This window comes from Symphodus melops (assembly GCF_947650265.1).
Source record: "Symphodus melops genome assembly, chromosome: 8".
NCBI lineage: Eukaryota > Metazoa > Chordata > Actinopteri > Labriformes > Labridae > Symphodus > Symphodus melops.
The window spans coordinates 14,051,036-14,069,737 of NC_136698.1; the positions used below are offsets into that span (position 1 = coordinate 14,051,036).

General features: G+C 37.9%; 2 protein-coding genes across 2 annotated transcripts in view; one reads left to right on the plus strand and one right to left on the minus strand.

Moving 5' to 3' along the window:
* Window positions 1-9,532, minus strand: part of faf1 (Fas (TNFRSF6) associated factor 1) — a 55,923-nt gene extending 46,391 nt beyond the window's left edge. The window contains exons 1-6 of the mRNA XM_079350573.1: window positions 9,211-9,532; window positions 7,432-7,500; window positions 5,581-5,627; window positions 3,068-3,333; window positions 2,874-2,965; window positions 1,727-1,818 (exon numbers count right to left, since the gene is read on the minus strand). Coding sequence (XP_079206699.1) covers window positions 1,727-1,818; window positions 2,874-2,965; window positions 3,068-3,333; window positions 5,581-5,627; window positions 7,432-7,500; window positions 9,211-9,270 — 626 coding nt within the window. The 5' untranslated portion in view covers window positions 9,271-9,532. The remainder of the gene's footprint in view (window positions 1-1,726; window positions 1,819-2,873; window positions 2,966-3,067; window positions 3,334-5,580; window positions 5,628-7,431; window positions 7,501-9,210) is intronic.
* A 1,578-nt stretch (window positions 9,533-11,110) lies between these two features.
* cdkn2c (cyclin-dependent kinase inhibitor 2C (p18, inhibits CDK4)) lies at window positions 11,111-16,479 on the plus strand. Its single transcript, XM_079350599.1, has 3 exons — window positions 11,111-12,070; window positions 12,934-13,291; window positions 16,393-16,479. Exons 1-3 carry the CDS (start codon window positions 11,939-11,941, stop codon window positions 16,395-16,397), a joined length of 495 nt encoding a protein of 164 aa, XP_079206725.1. The 5' UTR covers window positions 11,111-11,938; the 3' UTR covers window positions 16,398-16,479.
* The last annotated feature ends 2,223 nt before the right edge of the window (window positions 16,480-18,702 follow it).

The following is an 18,702-nucleotide window of genomic DNA, read 5'->3' on the forward strand; positions in this document are numbered from 1 at the left end:
AGGTTGGTAGTAATCATTATGCCCTGCTTCACAATATGCCTGTACCACGACAGAAATCATTTTATTCCGTTTTGTTATTATTTGGTTCTCATAGAAACTATGACGAGTCCTTCAGGGTGAGTCTGATGATGAACAAAAAGAGGGATCTAAACACAACCGTAGAAATGGAACTGTGCGCTCTCATCTCCCTCAAACAAACTCAATATGTCTGCAATCCACACAGAAGGACAATGGAAACCAGACAAAACACACACACACACACACACACGACCCATAGAGTAAGATATTTTAGGAAAACACCTAAAGCTATAAAATATATTTCTCACAGACCTGTATCCTCAGACAGCACATGTATGTTTATACCAGGATGATGCGCTCATCCTATGATTCAGAATAAGACAGGTCATGGTCATCCTCCACCACAGCGGTGAAATGAAAAAAGAAATACTACTTGGAAGGACATTGTTTACCAGACACTGATGAAAGGACAATTGCATGTTGAGCTGCCCCCTGTGACTGTGCTACCACTTTGATTTTCCATGAGCGGCCTGACATTTAGAGAGAAAGGTTTGCTAATACTGCCATAGTCAACCTCCAGGTGGAGGACACTGGCTTAATGCAGCTTTTTTTTTTCTGAACACACCTCATTGTTAGTGGGTGCCATCCGTTATGTGAGAGGCTGGTGTGTCTTGGAAAATGGGAACAAATAGGTATAAACAGGATTTTCTTTTCCTGCCTATAATACTGTGAGGCAGCTGACCCGGGCTCTCTTCAGAGTCTGGTGTGTGTTTTGTGGAAACAGCACTTGGTGAATTTATCATTTCTAACAGCCAACTGCAGCACTACACTGATGTTATGGTTCACTGTTTCGTATTTAGTCCAGTGCACCAGAAAAGATGCTGCCAAACCTGCCGAATCGGAAGAAAATGCCAAGAGGGAAGTAAAATGTTCTTAGCGTATAGCTTAAGTTTTTTTGCTACAACAAAAAATTGTTGTTAGGGATGTTACGGACCAAAGCTCCATTTAAATAGATATATTTCTCTTCACATAAATAAAGACGATTTAAAGGCACATATCTCTAATTAAATAAGTATTTTAATTTTTATCTACTAAGTTTAGCTAAGTCGTAACATTTGCTTTGACCTGATTTTGAACAAGGCATTGGTAATATTTATGGAAACAGCTTTAAATGTGAAAATTTCTTTCCTACTTTTTTTTTTGTATATATATATATATCTTTAACTCATCTATGTATTAACTAAACTAAATTCTAAAATGGGTCGCTGTTTGTGCACAGTACATAAGCATGTGTGCACGCAGGAGGAGAAAGGTACAACCTCAGCCTCATTTTTCAGCCAGCATAAACTCAGAATAATTGTCAATATCATATACGCAGGTTATGCAAGATGCAGAATAACCTTCAACAACAATAGCAGGCTTGAAGAGAAAGGAGAGCGTTATTATTTGCACAACACAGAGATTGCAGCAGTAGACGTTCTCCTTCAAAATGTCACAATGGATGAAAAAATAAATGTGCGCTGGCAGGTCAAATGCCTCTAATATTCCAAAGAGAATCCTCTTCATAACTGGACACAGATTGCCACCTGGTGTTTGTTATTTGGTACTACACTCATTTTAATACCAAAAACCTTTAGGCAGAGGAGGGCGTATCATGAGATAACACATAAATAGGTGGAAGAGAGAGTAGTAAATGTGAAATGAATACCTGTTATTGCTGGTGCTGGCCGTAGCTGCAATTTCTGGGGTCAGGACGTAGAGGCTGTTGTTCTTGGGCAGGTGTAAACTTCTCAGCACCGTCTGGTTACACAAACAAAAACACAGATATACAACTTCAATATTTTCACTCGCTAAAGTGAATGGATAGCCGTGAAGATAAATATTTTCAGTGCGTACAAACTATGAATGTTTACTTCTTTGTTAAAACATGGCTGTGGTTAAGAAACGTTTTACTGATTGTAGATGACCAAGAACCACCGTGTGATGATGGAAATGTCTAAAGCTTAGGGACATGTGATAGGCCATGAGTATAAGTAATCCATTTCCAATTTAAACTAGATTCATTGGTCAGAACTAGTTTGAGTGATTGCTAACTGAGAAGAGAGGTTATTTTCCTTGTTTTCAGCCTATTGGTAAAAGGATATATTTACCAATAGAAAAGATTTGTGATGCGTAACCCTATTAGCTATTTGATTCTACTCAAGTCACTGGGCCTCCCTTCACACTCACATTCCGGCACAGAGTCACTCAAACAATGACACATCCATAGAAAAAACGTGAGGCAGACTGAACACCTTTATAAGACGTTTTCTTTTTTGTAGATCTTTGTAAACTTAAAACACATGACAGTCAAATGAACACACGCTCTGAGTATTCTTAATAACATCTTGTATGCAATTTTCATTTTTTGATGTCTAATGTTAAAGACACGACTATTTTTTAAAGGTGTTTAAGTTTGTGCTGGTGATAATCCCGAACTGTTATTCAAGGAGCATCTCCCATGATACCAGTTCAGTAAGACAGCATCGGTGCAGACTCCAAACTAAGAACAGGGACGGAGTATCAGAGAACCCTACGCGCCAGGGAGTGTGAGAAAGGCTCATTGTTTGATGGGATGTTTGAGTACTTGTGTCATGTTCTATGTTCTTAAATGTCAAAGAAGGTCATCTGTGTTTCACAGAATGGAAATACAAGAATTCAACACAGTAGCTGTGTGTGAGCAGACAAATAACAAATAGCACATTGTTAATGTTTGAATAAATGAAGAAAGAATGTTTAAGTTTTTAGGTTGAGCTAAAATCACAAGTTTCTAGTTTTCACTTTCATGTTTTGGAGAAACATTAAAAAAAACTCACACTTTCCGATACATCGCCACTCTTCCATCCTTTCAGCTGCATTTTGGACACTGGGACTCCAAGCTCTGTCTCGAGGAGGTTTTTGATCTCTCCTGTAAATAAAATGTAAAGTGGATGGAAAAAATGAGCACATGCAATGTGATATGTGTTGAGTATTACACACTGTGTCTTATGGCATCGTTTATGGTGCTCACCGACTGTGCTACCCTCCTCCAGTACCAGCTCGACAGAGCGCTGCCGGTACTCCACCCTGAAGTTGAGCATCCGGGGCTGACGCTCTACGATGAGTCGGCTGGAAGAGTTGCTGGGACAAAAAGCTGAAGTGGAGGACGACGGAGGAGAGGAGGACGAAGACGAAGAGGAGGGAGGAGGAATGGAGCCTCCTGCTGCTGCATCGGCTGCTTCTGATTGGCTAGGAGGCCCGAACATGCTGGCCTGGCTCGCCTCATTGGAAAAGTTACTGCACAGTAGGAAAAAAAAGGTTCGGTGACGGTGTGGATGATTGCTGAGTTTTCATAAAAATCTTAAAAGTCTCAAGGGTTTAGAGAGGAGACAAAGGATACAAGATCAAACAAACAAGTGACAAACAAACTACTTTTCCGTCCTTACAATATTCCTAAATCTCTTTCAAGCTATTTTCTATGCTGGCTCCTCAGTGTGACCCATGTTTAACGCAACACAGTAAATGATGTCTTTGTGTCCTGACCATGAACAAAGTGTGCCTTTTGTACCTTTAAGTGTATGCGGCAACTGACTCACAAGAGAGCGTGCCAGACTCTTGAGCCAGCACCAAAGAGTGTGCTTTTTTTTAACAAAAGGCTTTATTTTATTTGGCCCCCACCTATCGGAGGGGCCACTGTCCTCAGGCGAAGGTTGGCTGTCAACAACAACAAAATATCTACAAACAAGCTGGACCGATGGTTGGGAGATGCACTAAAAAACAAAATGGATGTACTTCCAAGAACTCGAGGAACAAACTTATATAAGTAAATATAAGTACATGTAAAAGCACAGCGTCCCAATGGCTGGACTGATCAAACAGAAAAGGGATTTATCTCTTTGTCAAACAGAGGATGGAACTAACACGATAAACTAATATTTAATCAGATGAAAATAATCTTGGCTCAGGATTTGGCATAGCTGGAAAATAAAACAAAGGTTTTGAAAATACAAATTCAGAAAAAGGAAAAAAGTCAAACTTAAAATAAGTCAAATATTTGATTTGAGCCTCTTTGAAAGAAATAAGCACTAAATAAAACTGCCACTATGGTGAACCAGGCATGACCGTGTCACAAGTGTTATAGAGGAAAAAGGACATTAAAAAAAATAAAAAGATCAATTCAGAAAAGCTTTAACAATATTTCACTCAAAAAAGAAAGAATAATATTGCCAAGTGAAGTCTTGGGAGTTTTAGGGTTAGCTCGAACAGAAAATGAAAGCACTTTCACCCAAAAGTTGGCACAACAACACTGAAGACCGTTAAAAGTGTCCGTTGTTTCCGTTTGAGGTATTACTTCAATGCTGCCCTTCATCTAGATGGCACTGTTTCTCTGTGAGGAGTCTCAAAGCAGACTAAGCTGCTAAGACCTTCAACAACTACCAAACGTCAGAACAGTGTGAAGATTGAACATTTCTACAAGAAAATAGCCAAGGATTTCTGCTTACTGATGAACCTGTGCCGACTAAAGAGGACACAAGAGCAATAGATTTTAAGCAGCAGCTTTGGGAGTAACCTCCAACTGGCTCCAGATCATGTCACGTCATTAGAGTCTGTTTACTGGCCAACCTCAGCCCACTCACAGCCGTGCCAGCCACTTAGTAAATGTGTTGGCTGCTAGACACACTGCCAGCCAGCCTCCATTCATAGCAATGTGTGCCCTTGAGAAACACCAGCAATATTCTCATTTAGGCCCAAAAGCCTAAATCACATTAAACTCAATGCTTGCCAGTGCACAAGCACAACACAAGTATGCAAACAAAATAAAACGGGGAAAAACAGAATGTCTCCGGTTTGAGCGGGTTCTGATCGGCTCATTGCATTCAAGAGTGTCAGCTAACCGTTGAACGAAAGTGAAGCACTCAAAGCCTCTTCAAAAAAATGTTCTGTTTCTCCTCAGAAACAGTTTCAGCTTCACTTTTTGCTAAAAGATCCGTGCAGTTCTAATGCAGTTCTTTTTTTTATCATGTATCAAACAGCAGATTAGAAACTACAACAGGGGCAATAACTTTCAACTTCCAAATGTGTGTACTGCATTTAACGTCTATTAAACAAGGCTTACTTTCAGATCTGACATGGATTTGTCAAAAGGATGCAGCTAATACAGGAAAAGTACTTTCATCAGTACCAGCTGCAATCGAGGTAAAAACCAAGAAACTTGGAAACATGAAGGCAGACTGAATCTGCGAGGTTTCATTGCCTGATCCTCACGAAGCAGAGGAGTTCAATTTCCTGCTAACACAATCAGGCTACGTTTTCACATTTCCTGCTCTGTTTAACGGTTGCTTTACACGCACATTTGTCTGATGCTTCCACCCTAACCACTCACTTTTCTTTGTCTCATCTCATATTATCCTTATAGCATGGAAATAGAAAAAAACAACAATGTGTAACAAAAGTCATATATGATGTGCATAATCTCTTGTAGCATTTGTGCGGCGTGGTTAGGTCACTTGTTTATAGTAAAGACAAGGCAACATGGTAAATTACCTTTGTAAGATCCCATTCTCCTGTGGTATCACTCCATTGATGGCTGCCTGTAATTCAAGAGGAAGGATGTCATACAACACATCATCATCTTCATTTTCAGGTTTCAGTTTAGGATATTACAACACATATTTATGTGCAGGTGTTCTGGTAGTAATAAATTATTTATAAGAAATAAACAGACACAAAGGCGATCAAATACTCAGTCCACATATAACCAGGCTAATTGACCAGATGCACATATTATTTTTTTGTCTGTACCATTATGTTAGTAAATGTTTGTGTGATATATGGATGTTGAAAAGTTTCAGGCCGGGATGGGAAATTTTAAACAGGCTGGCTGATCAGCAACACAGAAAGCTGAGAGGACAAACATGACGGCGTCCACGCCGGTCGGCACTGTGCTTTTGTTTGAATGGACAATTGATTGGACTGCACTCGAACGCTCACTGTTCTTTTCAGCTAAGCAAGTTCAATTATGTGCTGGTAAAATCTTTGCACTCTTCCTTTTTGTATTGAAAGACGGGAATACTGTATGCAATGGACTTCAATTCCAGAGATACTCAAAAGCAAGCTAAAAGCTTTGTCTGTCTTTATAGAAGGCACCTTCCACAACCACACCACCTGTCACCTGACCTTTTGATTTGTGTATAGTTTTCTGCTCCACTAGTCATAGGTTAAAGCAGAAGCAACACGGAAAAGTGTAAAAGGCTATAAAGAGGATTAATGATGGCTGAATTCAATTGTGATGATACAGTTCATAAAGAGAGAGAGATGGATATACTGAACATGTTTGTGTGTTTGTATCTTAAAATAAGATTTGGATAAAGAACTTTAAGTTTCACAAAGCTACATACTTTCTTACAGATATGTTGACTCTCTAATATCAAACACCCTCTGTGTTAAATATTAGAGGGAACAAGAAACAGAAACAAGCCTTTCAGTGGTAACAGCTTGCCTTCTGTATCAAAGACTGAAGTCGTCAGGAATTATTCAAAAAGGCACAAGTAACCAGTGTCATTTTTGTATATACGTTTAAGAACATGAGCTAGTGTGAAGGGTTAATAATGTGGAACATTAAATGTGTTCTTACTTTAAACAATAATTGAAGTGTATCGACTACATGAGAGGTACAAAACGATCCAAAAGAGATAACAACATCAAACTCCTGGAGTTGTTTGATGACTGCTTTTGATGTTTAGGTTGTTTTATTTGGCCTACTTGAACCTCATGCAGTTTCATCTGAAGCCACTTGTATCCACTAACTCAATACAATCAAAAAAGAAGAGCTAAAGCAGCAACTCATGTAGCAAATGCCATAAAAAAAAAAATAATATGCACCTGTTGATCGACCTTCTTTCTATTTATCACTACACAAACACAGGTTTGTTTTTTGTCAATGTTTATAAAAACTACCTGCTGTTGCACAGATATTGCAAGTCATCAGATTTACAGGTGCAGTGATTCAAGGCTCCACCATCTGTCCGCCTGCTTTGAACTTCCGCCAGCATTAGTCTAATTATAGACTGACCCCTTCTGACATGTACTGCATGGTAAAGAGTCCCCTGTTTTTCACTCATGATAAGTGAATGAAAAGCTGGCAGGAAGGTTCTCTCTTACAGTGTCTCTCAACACTCACCCGACAATAGCTATAAGAACCTGTGATCTCTGTCAGGCAGAGGCGTAGACACTGCTCACTTCACATCACAACTTTCAGGGTCAATTTAAGAGACTGGTATTCAAACTAAATGACACAGTGTTTGTTATGGGATATAAACTGTCCTCTTGAACTAATTCTCTAGATGTCCTGTCTGTCAAAGAGCAAGGCCCAATGCCCATATATAACAGACTTACCACTAAATCCCAGTTATTGAGCTCTAACAGAGTGATTGCTTCTGCAATGTTGTCAATTCCAGTGCAAGCCTGTGAGAGAGAGAGAGAGAGAGAGAGAGAGAGAGAAACAGGACAAAGTGAGTCATGAATAAAGAAGCATTATATGAGTTTCGAATGCAGTTTCTTTTATAACAATATATTCTGCCCCCCATAGTAGCAAATCCGATTTTGCGGGCTGTCTTCACATCAAGGACGGTAAATCTGATGATTTCAAGTAATTATGCACCACAGATCGAAACAAAGAAATTAAAGGCTGCAAATTATTTCATATAATTTCTAAATGATTCATACAAACTATTTCACATTAATTGCAACAAAATAAAGAAAAGACAAGCTGAACACGCTCCGGTTTCACTTTGAACGTAATGTGATCTAAAAAGAAAACATCAACATTCATGAGAAGCTCTGTCTTTTTTCATTTAGACACACAGATGTGAAATGCATGCTACTTCTGTGTTGCACTTTTAAAATCAAAATATATAAATGATTTATGAAACTGTTGGACTTTAGTCTCTGGTAACAGTGGTCTGTTATTTGTTTTGTGTTTTTTTTCTAGTTTTGTAAGTTTCATTTGGTTTGTTTATTTTTTAATAACAGCTTGGTTAAGAGGGTATTTTAAAAATGAGGTGGCTTTTTAAGTTGTCTATTAAGTAATGTTAATTTGACCCATCAATGATGTGATGACTTATCATTGCTGTTTCTTGTCTTTATTTCATTTTTGTCAGATGCGCAGCATCTCTTATTTCAAAATGCTTAACTTAAATGCCCACAACACACAACATACTTGAAAGCTATTGGCAGGTTGCTGATTAAATATAGTTGCTGATATTTTATGTCTGAAAAATTCAGAAAGCTTTAAAAATCCAATTCCAAAGAGGAAATAAGGAACAGCTCAGACATATATTAACCTTGTCCTCAGGATTTGCCGGCATTATAGCTCTGCAACAAAAAAAAGCTCAAGTCCTATCGAATAACTTTGCAATATATGATAGAAGGAGACAGGCGTGCTTCATTTAACATTCAGGCTGTGTTATAGTATTATATAATGTCATGTTGTTTTCACCCAAACTTCCAAACCATGCGAGTTAAACAGTGATGGAAACGTGTTTAATGTTAGTGCTCAGGCCTATCGTCCCCTAATGTTATTATTTTATTATTATTATGTATTATATCTGTTTAAACATGAGTTACATCGTTAAGGTAGACCTCACAAAGGATCTGTCAGGTTTATATTATCTGAGTCCTGCCGTCAATAAACACAATGACAACACATACAGAAAGATACACTTCATCCAGTTTGAATGACATGCATGATTTAAAAGCCAGATTTGTTGTTTTTTGAACCAAGGACCCTTAAGATGTCTCTTATGGACACGTAAATCTCTATGTTTTTCAAACCCTGACCTGACAACAGGTGAGCTGTAAACAAGTCTGCAGCGTCGTCGCTCTCCTTTAAACTATGTTTTCGTTGTCTGTCAAGCAGGAACACTTGACACGTACACAAACCACATATCATCCAGCTTCTAAAGCAAGCAGTCGTCTATCTATTTCTTGAGGCTTACAGCTAATATACTACCTTCAGAATCAGTTAGCAAGCTGTTTTTGTTTGTTAGCTTCGTATGCTAGCTCAGCTTGTTTACGACGCCAGTCTGGCCGTGTGTACGGCTTGTTGACACAAAGCCCCAAACATTTCAGCGACGGTAAACAGGGAACTGAATCAGACATTTGGGCCGAACAAACCTGAAAGTCGGCCAGAATCATTTCTCTATCCATGTTGCTGTCGCCGCTTTCGGAGGCCATGGCAATGACTGGCTAAAAGCAATTCTTCTTCCACTGGCTCTCGTCGCTTTCTCGCCTCACCGCTGCGTGTTAATACAATACTTTTCAACGAGTAAGAGGTCGACACACACAATGTTTTACACCTTATCGGAATTAAAACAGCTTCAGATAGATATTCTGTAAAGTAACGCTTCAGCCTTCACTTGTCTCATATCACTATTGTCATCTCCATTGCTTTACGGCTGACGTAAAGCGTCTATCTAATGTCGTTAAACTCAAACGACGACGTAAGATGATTTCTAACCGTTAACTTTTCCTAGTAGTTTTACTTAATGTTTTACTGCTGCAAAATAGCGTTTTTAAACAGCAGCCCCTGAAATGTTGGATATACCTCTAATAATCGGCTACAAGTATTCTTTGAAGCGTTTGTCTGTGCTTAAAAGTTATTGGGCATTCACAGAAGGAACAGTCCCATAATATCTCCAATATCTCTTAAAGCGACAAAGATCTAAATCCAGACTAAATATGCAGTGCATGGTTCATCTAAAACACGTATTTAACGTGATTTATTCTGCTATACCGTGGAGTTTCCTGTAAAAAAAAAAAAACCCAAAAACGTACAAGCCCAACTTTTGCAAATCCAGGTAGTCTAAGAATACGCTGAAAGTCGTTTAGTTTGTTATCTTTCTCATCCCACTTTCATGATCCACTAATTCAAAGCCGTAGATGTCTGTAAGACACTTGCATAGCATGGTTCAACCTGTTTCCCTCTATGGCTCTATTAACAGGGCAAGTTATCATGGTAACACTGTTGCAGCCAGCCAACAAAAGACAAGAAAGACGTCATCTTTCGGATGAACAGCCAACCTTTCTTTATTTGCACACAGACACTTTACGCACGTGGCCTATTGAATGTGGAGTGGCTTTGTTTTGACAAATAAAAACGATCAGCATGTGGTCGATTTCAACAATTGTTTTCACTTGAGCACTCAATGTCATTATAAAAGCTTAGCTTAAAGTTCCTCAACATGTAGGAATAGCCAGAGCTATAGCCAACTATCTATCACATGGCCTATTACCTGTCCATAACTGGCTACTGGATCCAGAAACAAACGATGCATTTGGGCTCTACAAGGTTAGACCACTAGAGGGCAGCAAGATGACACGGAACTGAAAGGTACCCACGGTTGCGTCGTTATACGTCTCTGTTGTGTCTTAGAAATATTTAGACGACAGTGAAATATAAAGCACATTGCGTAGTTTCTAAACCCTCTATTCTTTACATTTCTGAAATGTAAACCTTGTATCACTGCGATTAATAGTAGAAGGGGATTCACCACCGCGTCGGCATTACAGCATCATGGGTACCAACCGTCTCCGCCCCTTTTACAAAACCATCCAATCACACCGTTTCATCTTTTGGGTAACATTGTTTAAAATTATTTACTCAGCCGAATTGCGAGAAAAACATCCTGCGATAACAGCTATATCTGGACTTCTAACGAATCCTGCACGTGGCATTATGCCACTAACGATATTTGAGCTGAAGCTACGCCGTGTTTGGACATTTAGCCTGCCTGTTTGAAAGACAATATTGACACGGACATTATTGTGACAGCAGAGCAATGGCGTAGGATACGGTTTCCTCTCAACAAACAGGATGATCGTGCGATTTTTGGACGGTCCCGCTCCCTTCTCTGATGCTCTCAGCCCTTGAAGAAGACTCATCAGGATCGTAGTCGAAAAGGCTATAGCCTACCAGCCCTTTTCGAAATTTGGCATTGTTTGTTTTTATATGATTGGGAAGTTAGTGTAGGAAATGACAGCCGTATATCCATTTTAATAACTGTTGTCCTTTTTTTTTTTTTTTTTTTAAATCTTGTAGGACTATTTCTAAGGCTTTGGACATGATAGGATTGTACAGTGTCCAATCTCATGAAGGCAAGCATGTGATATGGGTTTAATCACAATTAAAGACATAGTTATAGACAAAATGTTCTTATAAATATTGAAAAGAAAAAAACAAGTTAAATTGCGAGTTTCTGTTGGTGTGTGCTACCCATATTCACATATTCATGAGGAAATCAAATGTATTGGCCTGGAGTAATACTTGATGGTTTATATCTTCATCAGATCTGATCATTAGACAGTTTCTGCTGCTAGATGGTGCTCTAACAACATGTAGATATAATGAATGTTGCTAAATAGTTGCTTTATGACATTTAATGAATTGTAAATAATTTGATTATGCCAGTCACTCATAAGCTAAACTGCAAAATTAAACACTTACTAATTACCTGTATGAAAGGGGTATAGTTAGTTATTCGGTATGTATCTATTTAGTTTCAAAGATCAAAATCAAAAAAACCTTTTCTTTGTGTTTTATTTTTCACCTGTAAAATCATAAGTAGTCTATCATGTGTTTTGTAATACATTGCACATTTCTAAGAAATTAATGCTTGAAAAAACATTCATTTACATTAATTTTAATGAATTTACAGGTGGAAAAAGCACACATGAAGGGTCAGGTCAGTTAAGCATTAAGAAGTTGTCCTTGCTTTGTTGGGTGTGTTGTAAGGGGGTGGTGGGGCCTTAGAGAGGTGTAGACCAATCTGCCTCCTGGATTAAAGCAACTTTTCAACCACGCTTTTGAGAACATTGGATTCTATTTCTTGACATTTTTACAAACATGGCCGAGGTGTCAGAGGCAGACATGCTCTGCAATGCCTCTGCCAGTGGAAAACTACCAGATGTGTTGTTTTTACTTCAAAATGGAGCCGATGTTAATGGATACAATTCTTTCAACAGAACTGCATTGCAGGTTGGTACAATTTCAAATGAGTTTCTTTCAAAGTGCTTTTGGGAAAATAAACATACTCAATGCTCATAGTGTGTAAACTAATTTGAGCAGCCACATGTTTGACCTTATTTTCCTATTGTATTCTGTGACGATATCTGATCATGTTTTATGTGGGGGTTTTTTAAGTTAATATATAAAGACCGATTTGTAGACAGAAGGACTTTGGATTCTTTTCTTTCCTGTACACATTTTTCAAACTAATAAGATCTCTCAAAAAAAATCAAGTCAAGCAATAGTTTAAAAATAAAAATAAGTATAGTTTTGCTGTCAGATCTTGACCTTGAAAAATCAGTTGTACTTAAATAACACAATACTAAAATGATGTCCTTTTTAGGGAAACTGCAGTGCAGAAAAAACAGCCAAACAAAGCTTAAGAGGAAATAAGTTAGGCCATCTTGCCTGCTGTTTTTCATGTCACGAACAGTAGACTGTGCACATTGTTATTAATGTACACATAATTTAATTAAAACAAATAGTCATACAAATAGCCTGTTACCATTGCCAATAATAATGATAATGACAGGGGTCACCAGGTTGAGTAATTTTCTGCCTTAAAAGTCAATAAATCTGATTCATTCATAGTTTGTTTGTTTTGTTTTTTTTACCCATGAAGCTCTTATGTTGTTTCAGTGAAGAAAGACAAAGCTGGCTATAACCCCTTTGCAAGCCATCTGCTCATATTCTATACATTGCTTCTTTTGCATGCAGTATATGGTCTTAAACACTGTTGAATAGCCAGCCTGAAGCTGAGGCCTTCTTTGTGTAGTTGTTTTTTCTTGTTCAACATCTTCCTCATATTTTGTGTCTCCTCTTTCTTTCTGAAGGTGGTGAAGTTGGGGGACAGCGCACTTGTAGAGGCCCTCCTCCTGGCGGGAGCAGACCCCAACGTGCCCGACCCGGTCCTCAATCTGACCGTCACCCACGACGCCGCACGCGACGGATTTATAGATTCCGTGCGCTTGCTTGTGGACCACGGCGCAAACACGAACCTCGTGGATGGGCATGGTAACCTGCCGTTGCACCTGGCAGCCAGGGAGGGCCATATTGAGGTAACTCAGCTGCTGATTGGATGCACAGCAAACCCCCAAACCTCCAACTACCAGGGATACACCGCTGGAGAGCTCGCGCTCCTCCACGGAAAGACAGACACCTTCAATTTCATCGAGGAATATTTAAGTTCACGTGAGTCAGGTTGTTTTTACCAACGTCCCTTAAACAATGTCGTCCAACAAATAAGCTCCAAATTTGTTTTTACAGACATGAATTATTTCATACAACACGCCAAGTATAAATTAAAGTTGCAGACTTCGTGATCCGAAAAGAGACTATTCCTACAGTAGGCCTTTCAAGTCTTTAACTTGAATTGTAAATAGCTCACTGATAACGCATATTTCCTGAGCAGTGAAACTGATCCGTAACCTTCTACATATAAGCCAATATGATTAGGAATCGATGAAAAGCTCACAGGTCTAAGTAAAAGCTGCTGTGCCTCCTTCTTCAAGGTTTCTTGTTAAGCGCATGGCTGCAACATTTTTTAGGAAGTTGTGAAATGAATGTGCATATAGGCCAACAGCGCGAACAAACAATTCATGGTAACACAAATGCATATAGTCCAAAAAAAAAAAAGGACGCAATAATTTGCACAAAAAACCTCATAAAACTACCGTAAGAACATGTTGAAAGCTAATCTTAATGTGCATTTGGATATTTGCATTTGGAAAATAGCTAAATAGAGACACATACCATCAAACATGTTTTGAGTTTATTACTCTGCAGATCTGTAATTGACTTTTAAGTATACAAGTATAGGTTAGATTTAACCGAAATAGATTCACCGTCATCATTTAATAGATCAAGAGTATTACATCTTAAAAGAGGCTTTCACTTTTGCCCTTGGCCTTCTTGCATGTTTCAATAACAATCTGCAAAGACATATAAATACTTAATGTGCTTTGAAAAAAACCCAACAGAGGTCCCTATTCTCTTTGTCTTACTTTACTGTGGGAACACGCTCTGGACCAAGCTTAGTTTGGGATTTTTTATTAGTCTCGGTTTATATTTCATTTGACTTTTTGTTTTCAATTTTAGTTTGGTTAAAATTCGTTTAAACTCTTGTTGTCTGATCATTATTTTGGCTAAACCTACAGTATCTCCACCAGAAGAAGAACTTACACTTCAGACTTCAGACTTTATTGGCCCTATGGGGAAGTATAAGAACAGACAATACCACCAAAGAGGTCTAGTGTTAATGATTTAATTCCTCTTTCTGTCACAAAAACAAAGGTCATGACCTTGAGCCCTTGCCATCAGGCTAAGCTCCACACCTTTATAACACATTATCGTTGATAGCATTATTTTTTCCCTCTCACAACACAAGGCCTGTGATACTCCTCCTGCATCAGTAACTATCCTACCAGATAGCATCATAGCTCTCAAATTCATCTTTATCATCAATTCTTACAGACATACAGAAAAATAGAAAAAACGTTTCTGTCTGAGCCACGGTGTAAACTAACAGTAGAACGATTTTAAAGATAAATATAAAGGATGAAAATAAAAGTACAGATCTCTCTAGACCGAATAAAAAAATAGCTGTCCTACTTTACATTACTTTAACGAAGATCATTCAATTAATGAATTCAATTCAATTCCTGCTGAGAAATGATAGTAAACGTATTGCTGTAAAAAAAAAAAAAAAAAAAAAAAATCCCTCAGAGTTTCTTGCTGCAGCACATGTTGTAGGGCTATCAACATTACAGTAAATGTTGAACCAATTGCGCACTGGAAACACATGACGTCGTTTGAACATAACCAAGGCATGTAAAAGCAACAATACGAAATTTTGTTCGATGTTTTTTGTTTGTTTATTTGTTTTTTTTGTTTTTTAATCATTTGAAGTTGCAGACAAAGGTAGCATTGTGTCTGAGCTCATCTTTGACCACATTGAGTGTCGACTGTTTTCATCAGAATTATTTACAGTGGACTGATAAAGAGCACCTGACTGGAAAGTGACACTACGTTTAGGCTGAAGGTTTTATGATTTGCTCGAATTTGTTAGTACACACATGTAATTAGGCTTTAACCTCAAATTCCGAGTAGGTTATGCCATCGTAACAGTGTCTTCTGAAAGCCCCATGTCTCGATGAAAGGGTTTCACTATCGGTATCATAGCCTCACAAATATAAGCTCCTTTCGAAAGTCATTTCATTCATCTAGGCTTCAACAGTAGTTTTTTTTCCTTTTCCTTTTATTTTTATTTTTTATTACGATCCAGGTGTAAGATCTTCTGATGCGAAAGCTATTCTGATTTTGAGCTGACAGTTTAACTTTTAATAACACACTTCAGACATGGCCATCACTGACCCCATAGCCTACTTATTACAATGTAATCATCTTTAACTCTCATAATAAAAAATAAAAAAACATATATATATACTTTTTCAACAATGTTTACAAATAGTTTTAAGAGACCCATGCCAATTCATAAATGTATACTTATATTTGATAGTCTTAAAATGTTAGATTAAAAGGTGGCCCATTTTAGCTTCATCTAAGGCAAAACATAAATTAATAAAATGACGACGACAACAGTTGTTCAAAAAGGTAATAAGCATAACAAGCTGTTTCCATTATAAACAGAGGCTAAGAAGGAGTGTGAAGATAATGGAGGTCTGGGAGGTAAGATGGGACCTGGTTTGAACGGGACAGGGGCCCAAATAGAGATTTTGAAAGTCAGGTTTTGATGAGGCCACAAGAGCGGTTGTGGATGAGCAGTAATTCGCAGCAAAGTTTTGAATAAATAAAATATGAGTTAATGAAGGACATAAGATGACTTACCGTAAGCAATGTTCTTGAAGTAGTCAAGTCTATAGGCCTAAAAAAAAAAGGCGAGTAGACGGACGAAGACGGGCTTTGTTTAAAAGGTGGAAGAATTGTTTTTTGTTTTTCCAAAGGTCACTGTCTGAGTGTGGACGAGAGTTTTGATTGGCTGAGCAGAGAGTCAGCTGATCAACGAAACGCCAGTTGCGTTAAAAAAAAATAAACAGGCAATATAATTTTTCAAAAACACATTAGGCCATTGCTTAACAAATCATATCAGATAGTATGCTTGTCGTAAGTCCATGGACGTGTAATACACCATTTTAATTTGTCACGTCATATTTGTTTATTATTTTGGCTTTGTCATGTATATTTAAGCTAGGCTATAGCCTACTTTACTTTAACTCTGTCATAAAGTTTATCTTATCTTATAAACTAATTTATTTTTTCCTTCTCCTTTACAGATTGAAGGACAGCGTAGACGAAGAGCAAATGCTTGATATGGTTCCGCTCATGTCTTAATGTTTCTGAAAAGATTGTCAATAAATCAACTGCAATGAGAGAAAGTGTATCGGTATATCCATGTTGTTATTCTGTCTGATAGCAGGGAAGATTTGCATTTTTTTTTTTTTTTTTTTAAAAAGAAGCATACAAACGTACTAATTTCTGGCTTGAATAGCTGATTATAGCCTCATTTTAAACAACGAGGCTTTCGGGGATTGACTGTATTAGGACTAAAGCGACACTTAAATTATGCCTTGGCTATTTATAATCTATGATCCTCATAATAATCGTTTAATAAGAGGCTATATGTTTTGCTCGTGTAGCTCTTAAAACACTTCTAAAATATTGCACATTTTACTCACCACAAAATATCGTGAAATGGCTTGACTCTCTTTACTGAAGTTGAGGCGGCCTATAGATTGGTTTCGTACAGTGGAACATTTTTGGATTTAACTGCAGAGAATTTAGTTGTATATGTTTCAGATGATGTTATGTCCAGTTATTGTCAAAATGAATCACTGTGTATGAGTGTCCTTTAGCTGCGATTCACAGGTTTTTCAATTTACGCGACGCTTGGCTTCCACCTATAGGCCAACCTCCTCCTGATCACATATCCAACTTCAGACTGAGTGTAGTTTGTCAAATCATTAAAAAATGATCAGAGTTCGATGCTTATTGTTTTTGGAATATAGTCTACAGGGAACTAAGAGTGCTTCACTAACTTTTCACTCTTTTAAAATAGGCGTTTGTTCTTTTCTTTTTTTTTTTCTCACAAGACAGCACGGCCTTTAATAAAAGGTTCATTTAACAGGCAAATAGGCTTTCATGATTACGATTACATATCCATATCGGGACATTTTTAATATTTTACAATATTCATTTTTATAACTAGGCCAAAAAAATATTGAGAGTGGTTTTCAGAGGTCCAAGTCCAACCGAACAATTTACCGAAAGCGTCATATCACAACCTATATTATCTTACAACATGAACTTAATTACTCTGTTATATATTATTTACAGAAATGCTAAATTAATACCATAGCATTAACAAAACCCAACACTTGCCAACAGTGGCATGAAAATATTGCTATTAACAGGCAGGCACCTTGAGCAGATGGCCATCCATCAAAAAGTGGAAACAAGGAGATACGGATCAAAAGAGGGAAATGAGCAGTGACAAACAGGCACGGCGAAAACTGTACTTTAAATGGCATTTATTTTTGGACATTAAAGTCACAATAACAACATACATCCAATGACTCATAGATCATATGTATCAAAATGCAACAGGCCTACCTTTTCGTCAAATAGCACAAGTCTGAGCCTTTTCTTCTTTTCTTTTTGTACGATGTTAATGTACTTGAGAAAGGAAGAAAGGAGGCTAATTTGAAGAAGGCAAATTTCCCACGATGCTTCGTGCTGACGATACATGTTCTGACATGATTTATTGACATCTACAGACGAGTGCAGGGCCTTTTAAGCCGCTTCCGTTTTCCTGGGGTGCTGCTTTCACTTCTTCTGATGGTGGTGGTTTTGCAGAAGTTCATCTGTAAATATATGATAGAACTGTGCATACATTTATTGAAATGATGCTGTGCTCATGGTCTCAACTGCTGTAGCAAATGTTTTGAATTATGAGTGTACACTAAACACTTAGATGACACTTTTAAACACATGGAAATGTTTGTTTAAAAAAAATGTTGAACCTGAACCTCTTGACATTGAGACAGAAAGACCATATCAGATGTGTTTGTTTGCCTCTATAATGGTTTGTTCTCTGATGGGCCCATTGCCCAACAGACCTGTTGTGTTGCTTAATATGTAGATTATGTCATCTGAAATTTACAAGTACCAACTTGGCCCTGCTTTACCTGATTTACCTGACTGATTTACCGGTCCATCTTAGACACGTGCAATGTTGCACCAGTTTATAGTTTGAATCTGGGAATAGGGAGAGAATAACACACTGGTGAAATGTTCGGGTATGGCAGACAATAACATAGGAAGCACATGTGGGGGCAGGAAGTGGAGCATCTGAGGTTAATTAACTTAATGAAAAACAAGGATAACAAATAAGCAAAAAAGGGAATTTAATTAGGCCTGAGATGTGACAATAAGTGCTTGTTTGTGCTGTTCTATCTGGAAATGATGTAAATCCCAAAATTTGGTAGTGTTTTTATCCTCTGATTGAACATGAGAGGGCTCTTGAAGTACTTCAAACTTATTCTCTGTTGCACATTACCAATCTGAGGCGTTTGAGCGAGTAGTGT

Coding starts and splice junctions, on each gene's coding strand:
- cdkn2c (XM_079350599.1), top strand. CDS start 11,939: ATGGCCGAGGTGTCAGAGGCAGACATGCTCTGCAATGCCTCTGCCAGT. Junction 12,071..12,933: donor TCAACAGAACTGCATTGCAG/GTTGGTACAATT, acceptor TTCTTTCTGAAG/GTGGTGAAGTTGGGGGACAG.